Source organism: Dermacentor andersoni, chromosome 4 (genome assembly GCF_023375885.2).
Source record: "Dermacentor andersoni chromosome 4, qqDerAnde1_hic_scaffold, whole genome shotgun sequence".
In the NCBI taxonomy this organism is placed as follows: Eukaryota; Metazoa; Arthropoda; class Arachnida; order Ixodida; family Ixodidae; genus Dermacentor; species Dermacentor andersoni.
Window position 1 is genome coordinate 222148012 of NC_092817.1, and position 18717 is coordinate 222166728.

At 47.3% G+C, this 18717-nt stretch overlaps 1 protein-coding gene across 6 annotated transcripts in view; it reads right to left on the reverse strand.

The window, feature by feature from the left end:
• Nucleotides 1-18717, reverse strand: part of LOC126538383 (uncharacterized) — a 606484-nt gene that overhangs the window by 382508 nt on the left and 205259 nt on the right. For all 6 annotated transcript variants that reach the window (XM_072288044.1, XM_072288042.1, XM_055074756.2 and 3 more), the window contains exon 12: nt 13627-13806. In XM_072288044.1, the coding sequence (XP_072144145.1) occupies nt 13627-13806 (180 nt within the window). The remainder of the gene's footprint in view (nt 1-13626; nt 13807-18717) is intronic.

Consider the following 18717-nt stretch of genomic DNA (forward strand, 5'->3'; position numbering starts at 1 on the left):
CAAGCTTGATGATAGCAGGTAGATAATCATTGCCATATCAGGTGTTCAGGATTTCCTATTTAAAATTGGTAAAAACATCCGGTGAGCAAAATGCTAAATCAAGGCAGCTAAAATCCCGTGAACTCGGCGAAAAATATGTTGGCACCAGGGGCATAGCCAGAGGAAGGGGGGGCCGCCCCCCCCTCGAAATTTTTTCGTGCCGTCATGCACCACCGCCAAAAACAACTCCGGCGCCAGAAATCATTCTGGGTCTTGTCTAGAATGTCTTTCTTATGCTCGAAAAGAAGTTTCAGCGCGAACACTGCGAACTCAGTATGGATTTCGTGGCAACCCCCTTGCACCTGGGGTCACATAACACAAGGAGCCCTATCCAAGCACAGTTTCAGGGGCGTTTTGATGGCAAGCGGGCTCGTCACGGCATCTCGCAGAGGCCGCGTAATCTACAAAGGGCATGAATTTTAATTTCGAAACTTTATGGGCATAAAGTTCTCAAACTTTTGATGCAAAAGGTGCATTGACATTTCCAAAGTCGTGCTCTACATTTTCAATTCCGGAACTTTGTGGGTTGAATGTTCTTATAAACGTTTGACGCCAAAGGTGAATTGACATTTTTAATGTTGTACATCAGACCATACAATGAGACAAGCCAAATCAACACACTATCAGACAAGTTGGCAAAACACGCAGAGAGGTCCAACGAGACGAAGTGTTGTGGTGGTTCATTTGTGCCGTCATGTCACAGAAATGAATATCATAATTTTTTTTTCACGTGAGTCAAGCGTCCATGGCAAGAAACTAAAGCCAGCAAAGGTAACTACAATTTTTATTTATTTTTTCTACTTTGACTTTTATTCGCGAGGGCGCATTCATCCTCTTCTATTTTCTTGTTCTCGCTACCTGCGGGCTGCCAGAGACAGCCAGAGCACATGCGTTTTTTTCGTATTGCCCCGACCACAGCGTGGCTGCACTTCGGTTTGCATTCGTTTTTCTCTGGCCAAGTGGATTTTGGCCTGGCAGAGTTTTGGACGATTTCTTGCAACAGATGAGAAAAAGAAACAATGGCTGCTCGCTGCCATGACTGCGGGGACAAGACGAATTGCAATGCATTCGCTTGAGGGCATCACCTTCACTTTGATGCTATTACAACCTCTCCGGAAAGTCTTTTGTCTCATCGGTTTAGGATACTCAGCAGTATGCGTATGGGTCTCTGTAGACCTCGATATTCCTTCGGTAGCCACATTAGGTGCCAAGGTAGGCATTCGATTGTGGCCAACATGCTTTCCTTTGCGTTTTTTTTTTTTTTTTCCTTTCGGTGCCCCAGGCCCACAAAAGAAAGGATATTGTTGCGGCGAAGCAAATTGTGGCAAGGTGAAAGTTCAATTTTTTTACTTCTTATTTTGGAGAAAGTAATGGGCCACGGGACTCTTCGTTTGCTGGACACCCTTTTATTATTGCGATAGCAAGTATACGGACAGTCCAGGCACGTTCTTGCCATCGCTGTCATGTTGTGTATAAACTCCAAGGGCAATAACATCGTGCATGCGCGAGTGAAAGCGTAAGGGGGTAGGGGGGATGGGTAAGTCGACGATGGTGGCTCAGTCTCGTGTCCGCAAGGGAGAAAATTTGGAAGACGTTTAAGCTTCGCCTTTAAAGTGGAACGGGGTAGCATGCACAGATCTCTGAGTGCTTGGCTGGAGCTTAGCTGGAGCAACTGGAGCATATGTAACCATAATGTTTGCCAGGAAACGCTGGCCACGAACGCTTTGCACGAAGGCGGGCTTTGTGGTAGAATCGCAGCCTCTTGTATGGGCTGCGATGCGACAGAGCGAGCGCCTGCTGGAGGTATTGCAAGGAACCAGGTGCGCCGCTTCTTGGCCTCCGAGACACCCGTGCGCCGGCGTGTGCAAATGGCGGACGCCGCGCCCGGTCTGTGAATTGTAGAAACACTGGAAAATGGGTTTCCTTGAGTTTTCGACTAACACAATTATGTTTTCTTATGTAGTCAAATTACAATCGGAGAGCTATCATATCTGTAGGTTGTGTGTATGTTGTAGTTTACAATTTTTCCAGGTATTTGAGCTTGAGCAATTCAATTAGTTCAGTAAATTCCTTGCCTCACATGGATGGTCTGGATATGGGGGGGCTCGAAACCCTTTTTGCAGAAGCATCACGCGCGATGCATGGGGGAGAATGGAGAGAGGGAGAGAGGGGGGAGGCATGATTCTCTGATCTGTGAATCTGTGATTGCACAACATACTTATTTGCCTTGTTTGACGCATTATATACACTGGCTTTTGCTTAGATACATAGGTTTATTGGAGATTTATACATATATTTAAATATCTTGTTGTGAGGTTTCGTGCATACATATATTGAACTTTGTTTCCAGTCAGACTTTTTTGCCCTTTATCAAGCTGTATCTTCACATTTGTTTATTCCATTGTATCTTTGAATTTCTAATGTACTATCGTGAGCAATATGAGCAGGAACACGCGAGCGCGTGGCAATTGCCTCGAAACCGACGTGGGGCGATGCGTTGCGGCCGCTGTAGGAAACAAAGTGGAAAGGGCGCCGCGGTTCCGCCAACTGTCGGCACTCCCGCCTCACTAGCGTTGCTGCGTAACGGCACCGGATTGCATGTCACCGGGCGCTAGCGATGATAAGGCGGTTATGGCATGCAGAGCGTGGACCGCGCTGTCTGTAGTTCAGCGCAAAATACCGCTGTTAACCTTTTTTGTTCCTTTTTTCTTTGTCTGAGTGTGCGTATGTGGAGCGGTCAGACCCGATTCTTAGATATTTGCAAGCATGCGACAGGGAATATTTTCTGGCCGACTTCTTAAAAGGTCTATCGTAAGGCCAGTCGCACCTTTCATGGAAACGTTCGAATCTTTGATGAACAAGAAAAGAAGTAAAAACGCTACGTCACGGCCGACGCGCATCTTTAATTTCTTTTTCGTGGCAAATGCTTATAAGGGAGACCACGACTGCCCGCGGTTAGAAGTGCGTTTCAGTGTCCTGCGATGTCTCGAGTGCCGTTGAATAAGCGGGAAGAAGTCGTTGAGTTGTGGAAGAAAGCTTACTCGCAGCGAAACATTGCTGCCTTGACGGGCTGCCGGTTGAACACAGTCAACAGGATAGTGCAGGCGTACCGAGATGAAGGACGCATTAAGGATGCGCCGCACGAGAGGCGACCTCGCGCCACGTCGGCGGATCAAGACCTACAAATTGTTGCTGCAGTCAACGAGAAGCCATTTCTAAATGCGAAGGAGGTGCGCAGTACTCTTGCCCTGGAACATGTAAGCGACAGCACGGTGCGGCGAAGGCTAAGGGAAGCCGCCCTCCGTAGTCGTATCGCTGCTCAGAAGCCCCTTCTCACAGTTGCCAACAAGACTGCTCGCCTAAAGTTCGCTGTCGATCACCGCAGCTGGAAGGTCGAGGATTGGAAATATGTCATCTTCTCTGATGAATCTACGTTCTCAAGCCGCTGGGACCAGCAGAGAAGAGTGTGGCGCATGAAGAATACGCGCTTCTCTCCGCAGAACGTCAAGCAGGTGGCCGCAAGTGGACGCACGTCAGTAAACGTGTGGGCGGCTATTTCGCGGGATGGCCTAAGTCCCATTGTAAGAATCCCTGAGAGATTTACGAGTTCTGCATATTGCACATTGCTGGAGCACGAGATGATCCCCTATGCACTGAATGGTCCACACCCGGATGGGTATTATCTATTCCAGCAGGACTTGTCTCCCGTTCACACAGCAAAGGTCGTGGCACGTCTTTTAGGCGAACTAGGGGTAAGGAGCTTGGAGTGGTGTGCGAAGGGTGCAGACATGAACATCATAGAACATGTTTGGGCACGTATGAAGGCTAACCTTTCAAGACTCTCCTTGGACTCGACGACCAGTGATGAACTGTGGGAAGCCATAAAGCGCGAGTGGAAACATCTTCAAGATGACAAAGCCTTCATCGAGGCTCTCTACGTGTCTCTGCCAAAAAGAATGGAGGCCGTCATTCAAGCAGGCGGAGCCATGACCCGTTATTAACGCATGAAGCCTGCAAGGAAAGGTCAAGCTGTAACACTGATGTATATTGGGATACTTTTTGTGTGGATGAAAATTTTGTTACCATTAAGCAATCGTCTAATAAAACCTTTAAATTCACTGCTGCGTACAACTTTTCTTTGTTCACAATAACCGAGACATAGAAAAACACGCATAACAAAACAACCCTGCTTTTTCCTGCGTGCGAGCGCTATTACAGGCGCCACAGTATCACGCCGGTATCATTGCGATACGTTCCGCAAGTATGATAAAAAGAGAGCTAGAGATATTTTGCGCTCAACTACAGACAGCACGGTCCACGCTCTGCATGACATAACCGCCTTATCATCGCTAGCGCCCGGTGACACGCAATCAGCTGCCATTACGCAGTAACGCTAGTGAGGCGGGAGTGCCGACAGTTGGCGGAACCGCGGCGCCCTTTCCACTTTGTTTCCTACAGCGGCCGCAACGCATCGCCCCACGTCGGTTTCGAAGCTATTTCCCACGCGCTCGCGTGTTCCTGCTCATATTGCTCACGATAGTACATTATGCAGAACTCCTTCTTTCAAAATACGATCTTTGCTGTGACTATAATTTTGGTGCAATTACTTGCGATACATGAGTGGTGACAGTTGCTCCTGCACAATACATTGAAACAAAGGAAAGCGTCATTGAGAATTTTTTAATGGCCATTGCATATGTACAAAAATACGAGGGGAAGTAAAAAAGTAAAGAGATTTTTGCAATTTCTTGCACTAGGGTTTAGCAACACTGCTCGTATTCCGCACTCTGCAATGCTTTTTTCAAACGTGTCAGTCTTATTTCCATGTTAGTCAGAGTGTAGCAGACTGTTAAACATGGCGGCTCAATTGTCGATCTGCACCATGGAGAAAATGAGGGCAGTGATTCGTTTTTTGTTTGCAGGTGTTAAACCTGTGGAAATTATTCGTTGAATGCAAGCGCAATATGGTGACAGTTCTTTACTGCGAAGCAAGACCTACAAATGGATAGAGCTTTTCAAACAGAGAAGAACTTATTTATGTGAAGAAGAAAGATTGGGCAGGCCATCGATGGCAAAGACTGGGGACAACTTAAAAGTCGTTGAGGGTATGGTGATGGAAAACAGACGTATCACACTGGATGAAATCGCCAATGCTTAACATATTAGTCATGGTTCCGTGTATTCCATCTTACAAGACAGGCTAAATTCTTGGAAAGTGTGTGCAAGGTGGGTCCCAAAAGAATTGTCAGCATAGCATACGGCACAAAGGTTGGACAACTCTCACAAATATCTGGCCCATTATCGTCACGAGAGAGATGCAATTTTACAGCAAATTGTTAATGTACATAAAACTTGAGTACATCATCACGGACCGGAAAGTAAGGCTGTGAGCATGGTTGGAAAACACTCATCATCACCACAAGTTAAATTTAAACCTCGACCATAAGCTGGTGTCGGATTCGTCGGACGGTCCTATTGCTGTCGACCAGATGTAGGAGTCGTTGGACTATCTCGCCGCTGCCACAATTTGAAGGAGATGAAGGTCGTAGACAGGAACTCGGTGAACAGGATTTATTTACATTTTAACAGTTTAAACAGGATACATTGGCAGACTAGCGCGACTCCCATATGGAGCCCGCAAAACTAACATACAGCAAACAGTTTACGAGCACACAGCTCACTAGTACATTTCTAGTATGACAGAGTACTCAGCTCCCGACAACGATCACGACACGAGCACACCCTAGCGGCCGGCAAACGCTGCTTATAAGCTCTCCGCTTGACGTCATAGTTCGACGTCATCGTTCGGTCGTGGACGGAGCACGAATGGTCGGGAAGGTTCGTCCAAGCATTGTAAACTTGCCGCCGCCCCGCACTATCGTTTACGCCCACACACACGCAAACACACAGGTGCGAACCCATACACACAAAGGCTCCGGAGTCGACGACCGAGGGCTTCGTAGAACTGTGCTCAGTCTCGGGTGGTGCGGCCAAGTACCAATTTCCTGAGTTGGTCGCGCGCCACGTGGCCGCCGGTCGTCCGCAGTTCTCGGTACCGCCAAGCTTTCAGTGCCGACGTCAGAGGGCTTCGCAGAACTGCTTTGTCCCGGGTGGCTCGGCCAAGTACCAATTTCCGGAGTTGATCGCGCGCCACGCGGCTGCCAGCCGACCGCAGTTCTCGGAAGGGCGCCCCGACTGGTGGGCTTGGAACACGTGCAGCGGGCTGAAAACTGGCATGTTGCCACCCCGTACGGCCATTCTTAACAGCTCCTCCATGGCCCGGAAAATCTCGCCTGGCCAGTGCTGGCAACCGCTGGGCAAGAAGAGAATGGCTGGCGAGCAAGACGATGGCTTTGCTCTCTGCAACCCCTGCGTACTTGGAATGCCTTCAACCATCTTACAACAACTGGCACAGAAGAGCCGACCCGGCAACACAATACCGCTCAGCGTTCCAACGCCCGGAATCAGCTGCTAACCCACCAGGCATCCTATCACGATTTCCATGCAAGTCACTCAACTGGGAATCCCAAATTTTGCCCCAAAATTTCGTGCCGCCAAAGCGAGCGTTCACGTTCCTCCTGAGTTCGACCAAACCCGACCGTCGCGCTGCACAAGAGTAAAGGTTTACGCAGAATTAAACCGAAGCCTTTCAAACACCAATACTCAATCATAACTTCAGCAGCATAACTTCGCGAACAGCCTGTTCCTACCCTATCACAGTGACGTACTTATCTCATGTACTGCTGCCACTGAACCGTCTGGCCAACTCCACGGGTACGTCATCACAGACACGCTAAGTTTGAGGTCCCTATTCCGAACACGTGCTTGCATCATACAAAGTTTTCATCACGCTGACTCACATTTGTTCCTTTAGTCCACACAGGACACATTCCTTAAATAAACAACCAAATTTGCGTAACTTACGCAACACAGAGGAACCTTCGAACAAATGTGTCTTTTTAATAACTAGCTCTACGCACGCGTACTAGAGAAGTCAGAATACGGCTGCCCTCGACACACACGAGCAACCCAGTCATAAACGTTCTGCTTCCTTCCGTCCCCACAGGACACACGCTAATGGACCTAAGAGCTCTTCTCAGTGCAAATCACGCACTTACTGAAAATTCACGCGCTTAACCTTAGAAAATTCAAAAAAACTTAAAAAGAAAGAAGGTTAAATAACACACACGCGCGTTACGATAGGCCTCTCACGGATAACCTTGACACACAGGTTACTTACGCATACAAAAAGAAAGCCTATATACTTATTAATGAACACCTCGCGAGACTACAGGTTTACTTTAAACGCGTCTTTCAAATCTCGAGCTTCCCAAACAAAACATAAACAGAGCTCATACCTTACATATTGAAAGAAATCCTAGTCTCAAATCGCGAAAATTTGCAAATGTTCAAAAATAAAACAAAACAACACGTTTTCCTACTACGGAAGCTCTCCTGGCCTCCTGTTCCAGATTGCTTACGACTGACTCATACTTTCAGCCGAACCCGAGGTGGTCGCGGTTTAAAAGCTACTCTGGCTACGGAGGAACAACAAAAGGGCTGACTCACTATCAGCTCCCCCAAGACGTTACGGTCTCCTGCCAATCTGCGTCCTCGCGCCCCGCTTTCAACATGACCTCGACTGACCGCGTTGCTACTCCCCACCTGGTCTCGTCTTGCCACCTTGCGCTTCTCTGTACTGCACGCTGAGCTTCGAAGAGAACGACGAGGAATTTGACGGCCCCGTGCCCTTTGTCCGCGTCCGTGCAGAACAAGCTTCTCGGTCCCCCTTTGACCGGTGGCTCGAACGTTTTCGATGCGTCAACATCGTCAGTGACGACCGCACCTTTTTCCTCGCGCCCTGCCCTTTTGGGTTTCTCGCCATCTTTGGCGGCGCTACATTAGTTACCGTCTTTCGGTCTTTACCGCGCTTCTTATTTCGGCACTTTCTCTTTGCACTCGTTTTCATGTCGCCTTCTCGTGCCTCGTGCTGGCCGGTACACATTTCGTCGGCCCGGATCGGTCTCTTACCTGCACAGTCTGAGCGATTTACATTTAAATCTACTCTCACTTTGCCTCGACTAGCGGACAGCCCAACTGACTCTGGAACAATGCAGCAGGCTTTACTCGAATTAGACAACTCGCACTCTTGCGAACTGCCTTCTACTACATTGCCCAGCTCACGCTGTGCATCTGCACACAGCCCGTCGGTATCGATCGCTGTCTCACGCGCACAGTCCGAATGATTAACAACTGAATCATCCCTATCTAGGCTATCTAGACTGGCGGAGAGCCGCACCGATCCCTGAACAATGCAGTTGTTCTCTCGTGAGCTACGGAGCTCGCCATCCTGAGAACTACTCTCAACTGCATCGCTCAGCTCGCACTTCACTTCTGCAGGCAGATCTGACTCGACATGGGTGCTCGCGTCTGTCAAGTCCGTAGTATTCTGTACCTCGCTAACGACCTCGCTACCATGAGATGCGACGCACACGCGCGGTAACTGTGCCAATTTGTTCGCAGCTGGCCTAGCTGTCTCTACAGTCATCTGTTGGCACAGCACCTCGTCGCTCTCACTCTGGCCTTTAACGGCCTCTGCTGCCACTAAGGCTTCGTTAGCTGCTAGCACTTGGAGTTCACCTATGAACGTGCTGCTACTCTCACAGGTACTACTACTTTTCTCGGCTTTCGACGAAAATCTGCAATCTACTTCTTCACACTTTTGCTGCGTCCAGCCTACAGATTTCTCAAGCCGCTGTTGTCTCTGTGCCAATAACTGATCACAATACTGTATCTCTTTGATCAGTGCTGCCTTCTCTCTCTCATACTTTTGCTCCCGCTCACGCTTACGTTCCTGATACTCACGTTCGCGTTCATTCTCACGTTCGTGACGCTCACACTTAAGAGTAAGTTCTTGAAGCTCATGCTTCTGTTCATTCTCGCGTTCTTCACGCTTACGCTCACTCTTACGTTCACGACGCTCACGCACCAGTGGTTCCTGTCTTTTACTTAGAATTCGTTTGCCCATTTGTTCTATGAATTTCAAATCATTGTTACTTTCTAGAATGGTTTTACGAATCTCTGATTCCTTCAAGTCCTCATCTACGTTTACCTCGATCTCCTCACACAACCACAACAGGTCAGCTCTCGTCAAACACATTAGGACCATGGTCGCTACTTTAAGCTTTGGCTCTGCTGTCACACAATACTTGCTGCGATACCCACGCAAAACAAAATACAAGTAAAAGATCCCAGCGAATCAAATCCAAAAACACAGTGAAATTGAAGCCTGGTAAATCTTACAGCCAAAACCAAACGCTTACCCACTGAAGCAGCACCATATCACCAGTCCTTCTCCGCCGTATCCAGTCAGTTGCAAGAGGTGGTCAATCTCAAGTCGCCTCCAACTTGATCAGGATGCCGGTCGGTCACCATGTGCCAACGTCCATCAGCTGCCGTTGCTGTCTCCGAGTCGTAGGCCGATTTACGAGCCGCAGGCCGATCTCACCGCTGCCATTCAGTTGTAGGATTTGGCAGACGTAGCTGTAGAGATGAACTTGGGACGACAAGGCTAGGCGAGCAGGATTTACATTTTAAAACAGGACATACATTGGCAGACTAGCGCGACTCCCATATGGAGCCCGCAAAACTAACATACAGCAAACAGTTTACGAGCACACAGCTCACTAGTACATTTCTAGTATGACAGAGCACTCAGCTCCCGACAACGATCACGACACGAGCACACCCTAGCAGCCGGCAAACGCTGCTTATAAGCTCTCTGCTTGACGTCATAGTTCGACGTCATCGTTCGGTCATGGACGGAGCACGAATGGTCGGGAAGGTTCGTCCAAGCATTGTAAACTTGCCGCCGCCCCGCACTATCGTTTACGCCCACACACACGCAAACACACAGGTGCGAACCCATACACACAAAGGCTCCGGAGTTGACGACTGAGGGCTTCGTAGAACTGTGCTCCGTCTCGGGTGGTGCGGCCAAGTACCAATTTCCTGAGTTGGTCGCGCGCCACGTGGCCGCCGGTCATCCGCAGTTCTCGGTACCGCCCAGCTTTCAGTGCCGACGTCAGAGGGCTTCGTAGAACTGCTTTGTCCCGGGTGGCTCGGCCAAGTACCAATTTCCGGAGTTGATCGTGTGCCAGGTGGCTGCCGGCCGACCTCAGTTCTCGGAAGGGCGCCCCGACTGGTGGGCTTGGAACACGTGCAGCGGGCTGAAAGCTGGCACGTTGCCACCCCGTACGGCCATTCTTAACACTGGTAAGATTATGCTAACACTATTCTGAGACATGGAAGGTGTGGTAGCCGTTCATTTCACCCTACTGTGAACAGTGAGAACTGTTGTGATGTGCTGCGAACTAAACTGAAACGTGTAATCAGATCCAAACGTCGTGGAAAACTGCAAAACGGTGTTATCCTGCGGCAAGATAATGCTCGGCCACATTCTGCCAAATGAACGGCAGAACGGGTCTTTTTTGTTACTCGCGCACTGACCGCCTGACCGGCTTTCTAAAGCCACAAAAGCATGCAGCCAACAACATCCCTGAATGCTCCCTAACCTCTCGCTTCCCTAACACCATCCCATGCCCCTCTTTTTCTTTTCTCATTCTTTTCTTTCCCTCTTGATGTCCCCCCCCCCTTTTCTCTGTGATTTTTTTATTTTTCTCCCCGCCTTCCCACTCTCCCGCTCTTGTCCCCTTGTCTTGGGAACCACACCGACAGACGTCAGGTGACAGCGCTCATTCTCTTTGCAGTCTCTCCCTTTACAACAAGCCGCCACAGACAACAACCGCACGTGACATCACTGCACTAACCCTTTAAAACTAACATGCCGAGGATGACGTGGCCGCCTTTGACGAAGATAGGACCACCCATCGAAACGTTGGCCAGCCTTTCTGAGGCACTTTATCCTTGTTTATAACCTATATACAACAGTGTGCTAATCCATCTGCCAGCCCCTTTCTTGATTTTGGACCTCGTATAAACAAGGTTCTCGAATTACCAAGTTTCATTAAATATGTGTCCTCAATTTGTTAATTTCATGGCCTTCACAATTTTTCATATCAGCTTCATGCACTGCTTTGCTGGTTTCGAACTTATATAGTTCTAAAGTTCGTGTGATATTTTTTTTACTTATTAAATAGACAAAAATGGTGGAAGCATTGATATCAGTTATTTCTGGCACAGTTTTTCGGCATGTACGAACATATTCTTCGGTGAAAAAATACATATTTTACATCCCTCGACAGTGCGTAGCATTCAAGAATTCGTTTGCAGCATCTCTGGCAATGGCAATGCAGTTATTATTCATGTATTTGATCCGTCGACAAATTCTATAAGGAGCAGGTCGAGCTGGAACGTGAGCATCCCTTGAACAATATTTCTGGCTACACCACTGGTTGGCACACCTCAGTTCAAAGGAGAGATTTTGTTTGTTAAAATAAAGCTTCGATAAGTTGTCCTCTTTGGTCATTTTTATCGCTGCCCCAAAGGGTGCCATGAACATTAAAATCTCCAACTAAAACAAAAGGCTCTGGCAACTGGTCAATTAAATTTTCCAGGTCTCAAGTAGTGGAATGGCTATAGGGAGGAATGTACAATGAACAGATGGTAACAGTCTTAAATGATAAAGTCACAGAAGCATTAAGTAACCAAGGAGTACAGAATGCTAACGTACATATCTTTGAAAATATCTAGAGACTCCACAGCTACCTTAATTCCCCACAAGTAGGAAGATACCTAAAAAGAAAGGGGTCAGACAAGGAGACACAATCTCTCATATGGTATTCACTGCGTGCTTGGAAGAAGCATTCAAGCTATTAAACTGGGAAGGCTTAGGAGTGAGGATCAATGGCGAATATCTTGGCAACCTTTGGTTAACAAATGACATTGTCCTGTTCAGCAACACTGGGGACGAGTAACAAGAAATTATTGAGGACCTTAAAAGAGAGAATGTAAGAGTGGGGTTGAAGATTAATATGCAGAAGACAAAGATAATGATCCATAGCCGGCAAGGGAACAAGAGTTCAGGATTGCCAGTCAGCCTCTAGAGCCTGTGAAGGAGTATGTTTACCTAGGCCAATTACTCACAGGGAACCCTGAACATGAAAAGGAAACTTATAGAACAATAAGAATGAGTTGGAGCGCATACGGCAGACAATGTTAGCTGCTGACTGGAAGCTTACCATGCCTACAATCACTGCATTTTACCGACGCTGACATATGGGGCAGAAACTTGGAGACTGACGAAGAAGCTCGAGAACAAGTTAAGGACACAGAAAGGGCGATGGAACAAAGAATGTTAGGCGTAATGTTAAGAGACAGAAAGAGAGCAGTGTAGATCAGAGAGCAAACGGGGATAGCTGATATTCTAATTGACATTACGAGAAAAGTATGGAGCTGGGCAGGTCAGGTAATGCGTAGGTTAGATAACGGGCGGATCATTAGGGTTAGAGAATGGGTGCCAAGAGATGGGAAGCGCAGTCGAGGGCAGCAGAAGACAAGATGGGCAATGAGATTAGGAAATTTGCAGGCACTAATTGGAATCGGTTGCCACAAAGCAGAGGAAATTGGAGATCACAGGGAGAGGCCTTCATCCTGTAGTGGACATAAAATGGGCTAATGAGGATGATGATTGATGTGCAGCATAATCTATGGATTATAACAAAACAAACAATATCAAAACTGATCCAGCCATCATTGTGCTATGCTTTCCACAAGTGAGTTGCCGACATGAAAGATACTCTTAAGAAATTGGGCCTCAATGTTTTGGAAGCAGTTGACCTATGATGTCAGGACTATGATACTTTGTGTCCTTGTATGCAGGGATCTATTGAGGCCTCGGCTTTTCAATTCGGCAGAGTTTAGAAAGTTTCTCATTTACTGGGCCCACTATTCGTGCAGCTCTACAGAGTGCCAGAACACCAGGCTGCGTGCCACCACAGGGCATGCTGGACATGCCCCCCCCCACCTTGCTTGCGTGAGAAGACGGCGCACATCAGGCTGCTTTCCTTGGCTCACCCTTGCATGCTTCCCCTTGCACCCACAGCACACGACACACTTGCACCTTATATTGAACATTCTGGCAAGAAGGTATTGTTACTATGCTGCTCTGCTTCAGCGGCCACTCTCTGTCACATGGGGCCTGAATTGAGAGGTGTATTTGCAAGCAACCGTATGCGATTCCATTTGTGTCTGCGACAGTTACCATTTATTGGCTTGGTTTTGTTTTGCAGCAGCACTGAAATTTCATTACAATGATATCGCATATAACACACTTTATTACATAGAGGTTCAAAAGACATGGTGTTTTATGGACAAGTTACAAAAAGTTATACTTTGTTAAATCGAGAATTTTGTTATACTGAAGTTTGTTATATCAAGGTTTCACAGTAGTTCATTTTCCTGCAATAAAGTTGAGTGAGCGTTATGTAGTGTTTCTTGCTTGTTCTTAGTCTCCCTTTAATACTACATGGCTACAGACCAAAGGGTTTTGTAGGGCGCCTCATTTATCCAGACGCTCCGGCATGGCGGGAGGGTACACATATTTGTGTGCACAGCCTCAGTACACACCTGCTGTTCTTCCTTGCCAAGGGACGACTGGCAGCGGCTGCGGTGCAAATAGAAAGACATGTAGGTCTCGAAGGCTCCTCCACAGCCCCGACACACCAGCTGGTCGAGGGATTCTGCTGCACGACGCAGGGCTGCCCGGACTTCCTGCTCGCTGAATGGCCGCTCATCATTCAGTCGTGCCTGCACATGGCACCATTCTATCAAGAACATGCACAGCTGTTCTGGTGTGCTGGTGGTCAATACAAATGTTGGTGAGGAGAAGCAACACTTAACTGCAGCGCTAGTGACCACATTGTTACTGCACATCCTCCACCGTAGGAAAATACCAGAGAAATGGGAAAGCTATCAAAACGACTTCAACAAAACCAGTGTGCCATGCAACCATGCCACACTTACCTAAAAATGAAAACATGACGATAGTTTCCTCGCATATCACAATGCATTGTCATGACTTAGGGTGCACTTTGGTGTTGGGCTGCCAAGCACAAGGTCGTGGGATCGAATCCCGGCCACGGTGGCCGCATTTCGATGGGGGCAAAATGCGAAAGCACCCATGTACATAGATTTAGGTGGACGTCAGGTGGTCAAAATTTCTGGAGTCCCCCATACAACGTGCCTCAAATTATGGTCGTGGTTTTAGCATGTAAAACCCCATAATATAACTTATTGTTTGGGGGTGCACTTGAAAATTTACAGACAAAAAACTTGGTCTCACCACATGTAGCTTAGACCGCTTATAATGTAACTGCTTATAGTGCAGAACTGGCTATAACACAGCCTTTTCTGTCTTTGACTCTCCCATGTGCAGTGCAGTCTACTTAGAACGATATCAAATGTAGAGTGCCGTAAACAACAAAATAAGAAAGGGAGAGAGGCTATGAACATATTTTTGTAGCTGGCCAACCGAATTTGCTATTTGTCCTAAAAATATCTGTAGAAAGTAGGCTGTGAAAAATAAAACGTTTATTTATACCACTAAACAGGATTTCAAGCATCAGGCATGCTAAAATCTGCACTTGCGCTCGCAAGAGCTTCAAGTTCACAACAACAGCATGCATCATGCCTAGCTCCTGCACGAACACTGGTGGCAATAAGTTAGCTTGCATGAAATCAATGAGTGACTCAATCGGGGTCACTGTTAAAGATGGGCCATTGTCAATCTCATCCTCACTGCCTCTGCTGTTGTCGCCTCCATCACACAACGCCGCCATCTGTCGTGACAATGATCATTCCAATGCATATCTCTGTGAATGAGGTAGCATTATCTGCACTTAGAAACTCCTCCATCGAAGCACCACCTGTTTCATCATCAGCAGTGAAGTGCTCCCAGAGCTCAGTAACGTCAGCTGCTTCCATTGTGTTTGTTTCACTATGATGGGGGTCATGGCTCACAAAGCCCACTTTGTCATTGATCGGCATGGCCACTGGTTACAGCTGTCATGGTCGTGGCGTTCCTGCACAGGCTCATAGTTCTTGCAAAATTTGCAGCTTCGTCTCAAGTGAAACAGCTCTGCATTTTGATAGCACCATCTTCTACTAACTAGCCTCTCTGCTGCTTCAGGGCTGCTTCTGCGGCGCATTTTCGCGCCCGCTGAGAGAGTGCAGAAAGGGCAAAGCACCGCTTCGTTTTTCGCAATTCTTTTTCTGTTCTTTAGATGAGTGGACCACACAAGACATTCATTCGTGGAGCATGATTGAGGGCGGTGCGGACGCGAAAATGCTGGCGCCATCTTGTGGTGTGCTGCGCCAACCTGCAATGTGAATTGTGTGACCAAAAGGGATGCGCTGCGGCCTAATGGCGGCAGATATGAACTCGTGTAGGCAAGTCTTTCACTCCCGCTTGACACCATTTGTTTAAGGGGAACTTAGCAACGCAAATGTAACGATTGTTATGCATGGAAAACGTCATCCAGAAGGCAAAACGTTGATCTATATATCCAATACATGGTGAATAAAATATTGTTATACAGTGGAACCCGACTATATCGAACCTGTTTACATCGAATTATTCTTTATATTGTCACGTAGCAGTGACGATGAAGAAGGCATCAAAACTTTCATTAAGGAAACTAGCGTTTAATTGGGCGAACTTGCGCCCTCAAAAGTGGGCTATGCTCAAAGAACAATGATAGCGGCGAAACACTCGGCGATCATTGAAAATCCAATCAACGGGTCAAGCGCATCGGCTTTTATACATCAGTTGTTGAATTTTCCAGAGTAATCCTGGGCCCCGATTGCCTTCCACAAACTTCTACATTATTCGCGCCGCGCACACATGCAATCAGATTACACAAGGGTCAGTGACAGACTGCGAATGGAACCATCGATAACATTCCAGAAACTTCCCATACATGCGGGCACGTCCTGCGCTCTGCGATAACATTTGTTGGGCGGTGAAAACGTGGTCGCCCCATAAAAATAGACAAGTACCGTCACCGACTGATTTTCCAGACTCCAAAAATTGCGCTTGCTCAGACAGCCAGTGAGAGGCTCTTGTGCCCTCGTAGTGCAAGGTGGGGCAAGTGCGAGTTGTCTCGCTGCTTTTCTAGTTCATTGTGTTTGCGCCTTGTGGGTCTTCTCTCGAAGTGTTGCCATGAGGAAGCGGCAGGAGCCGCCTTTTGTCGTGTTAAATTGGGTCGAACGCGGTGAGAAGTCGGATGTCCCCGCAGCGTGAATGATTCCGAGGAGCACTCTCAGCACGATCTTGAAGATTAAGGGGGAGATTAGGACTAAAGCGGCCAAACTAGTGACCCAGTGCCCATGGCGCCCGACGCGTATGCACGGCTGTGTACAAGTGGTTCATCCAAAATTGCTTCGGATGTGTTGGCTTCCGCATGCTCGGTGATGACTGTAAATTCTGATGAATGCGACGAAGCCGTTGCCGGTGCTGCCGAAGTTTGGAGCGAGCTGTCAGAATTTCCGGAAGCTATTGACGAGCCAACGGTGGCCGAGTTTGTGAGTGTACATGATGGTGTCACGACCACGGGAGAGCCCTAAAATGAAGACTGCATTGCCGTCATCCTACCAAGCACAAGTGAAAGTGGGCACAATGAGGAAAGCAACGACGGTCCTTTGCAAACATCCTCCGAGGTGACTGGTGCACTCACACTAGCCCAGTGCTTCTGCGTGAATGCGGAAGGTTGCAGCCGCGGCTGCTCTGACTCCTTAGACAATGTGGAGAAGTGCGTGCGTCACAGGCACCGAAATTGCCCAAGCAGAAGAAAATACAGAACAATTTCATGGGAAACTAAGCTAGTTTCATCAATAAAGCGATGTTATAAATGGTGTGTACTTTTATGACATCAAATTCTTTAGCAGGCTTATATCGAATTATGCTCTATATCGAACTGATAAGCGTTTTCTTGCGAGTTTGACTGTATACATTTTTTTTTCTCATAGCCCTTATGCATAAGTTGATACTCTTTAGTTCACTCATAGTTTTAACCGATACATTGTTAAATGTGTCATCATTATAAGTGAACTGCACTGTATGTGCATACAGTTTATAGCGCAGTCGTGGGATGCCAAATACCAGTTATAAAGCAGCTACCGCAGGAAAAGCCCACACATAAGTGTGGTAGTGAGCGCCTTTCTCAACCAGGTGCACCGGCTGATGGGCCTTGTTTTATGAAATGCTTGTTTTATGTAATGCATGCACTGAATTTTCATCCCTGGCAACATAACGAAGTTGACCAAGTTGCAATGATTCAATGAAGGATTATCATGGGTTTCTTGCCACAGTAATTGTCTGACACAACAAGGTGTCTAGCACAGCTGGTAGACAATTAACTTTTAAATTTCTTACGTTATAAATGGTACAATTGTTAGGAAATAGAAATGCTGAATCAGTTTAGATTGATGAACTATTATTAGAGAACTCAACTTCCTTGCATTTTATATGTAATATGTTGATTGTTAAAGGGCCTCCTAGGCGATTTTGATGGCATTGTACGAATGTACTGAGTCGTTAGGGTAGGTCCTTCTGATCATTAAGTGACACAACTCCATGTAAGGTATGTAGTTTATTATAAGGTTTTTACAAATGTGCATCGTTACTGATTGCAGCGGCACCACTTCCTTGAGTTTTCAGCTGCCCTGTCACCATCTACATAGTGCGCACGCAGGACGTCAGTCGGGCGAGCTATCCGACTGCCTGACCAGGTTGCGTCATCAAATAATTTTTCCAACTTTATGGAGAACAAATGTTGTTCATAATAGTTGTAATGTTGGTTAATCAGTTTCCAAAAAAAAGAAAGAAAGTAAGAGAAAGAGAATACAGAATGACAATTTATCACTACACTCAAGCACTCCCAACGCACAGCAAGTGTTGTGTGCTTGTGTTACAACATACTTCGTGTTGATGCGAGCTGCGAAGCCAGTGTTGGTGTCGAGCTTTCTTTTTGCAAGGACTGTGAATCACCTTTTTTGCATTGTGGGCTGCAAATCTAGTGACTGGCATCATATCAAGCTGCAACTTCGTGTCTCTCTGCAAGGCAACAGGCGAGCGGAGTGGGGGCAGCGCATCAGGCTGTTGGCATCCGATCTGCTCCAGGATATACACGCTTGCAGCTGTCACTTCCCGTCAAGGGGGTTTCTACCACAATATAGAGTTTTAGCATGTCTGGTGTTTCAGTAAATGCAAGTGGACTGGGTGTTTTTCCAGACTGGTAGAGGTACAAAAATGAGTGGTCTGAAGGATGCCTAGCCACCTCCTTACGCAAAGCTCAACCAGACAAACGAAGAGCTAATATGTAATCAAATAACCAAGTGTATTCTACTTTGCTGCTAGTGCAAATTTTTGACAGCAGCGTAATTGTGGACACACCTTTTTAAATGTTTAAAATGATTTACATTTGGTTGCAGAAATATTCGGTGCACCCTGCAGGCCACTCATATTCATGCCTCTGTCCATCCATCAAAGCACCCAGCTCACCTGTGTTTACCAGAATACCAGACATGCTTGGCACTGCAAAAGAATGCCAACACACGCTGCTCGGATAGCTCTCACTGAGGATCAATGGCCAGACAGCTAGCAGAGAGGTTGCAGCCTTCGCGTGCTGCCTCCAAGGCACTAGAAGTACATGACACATC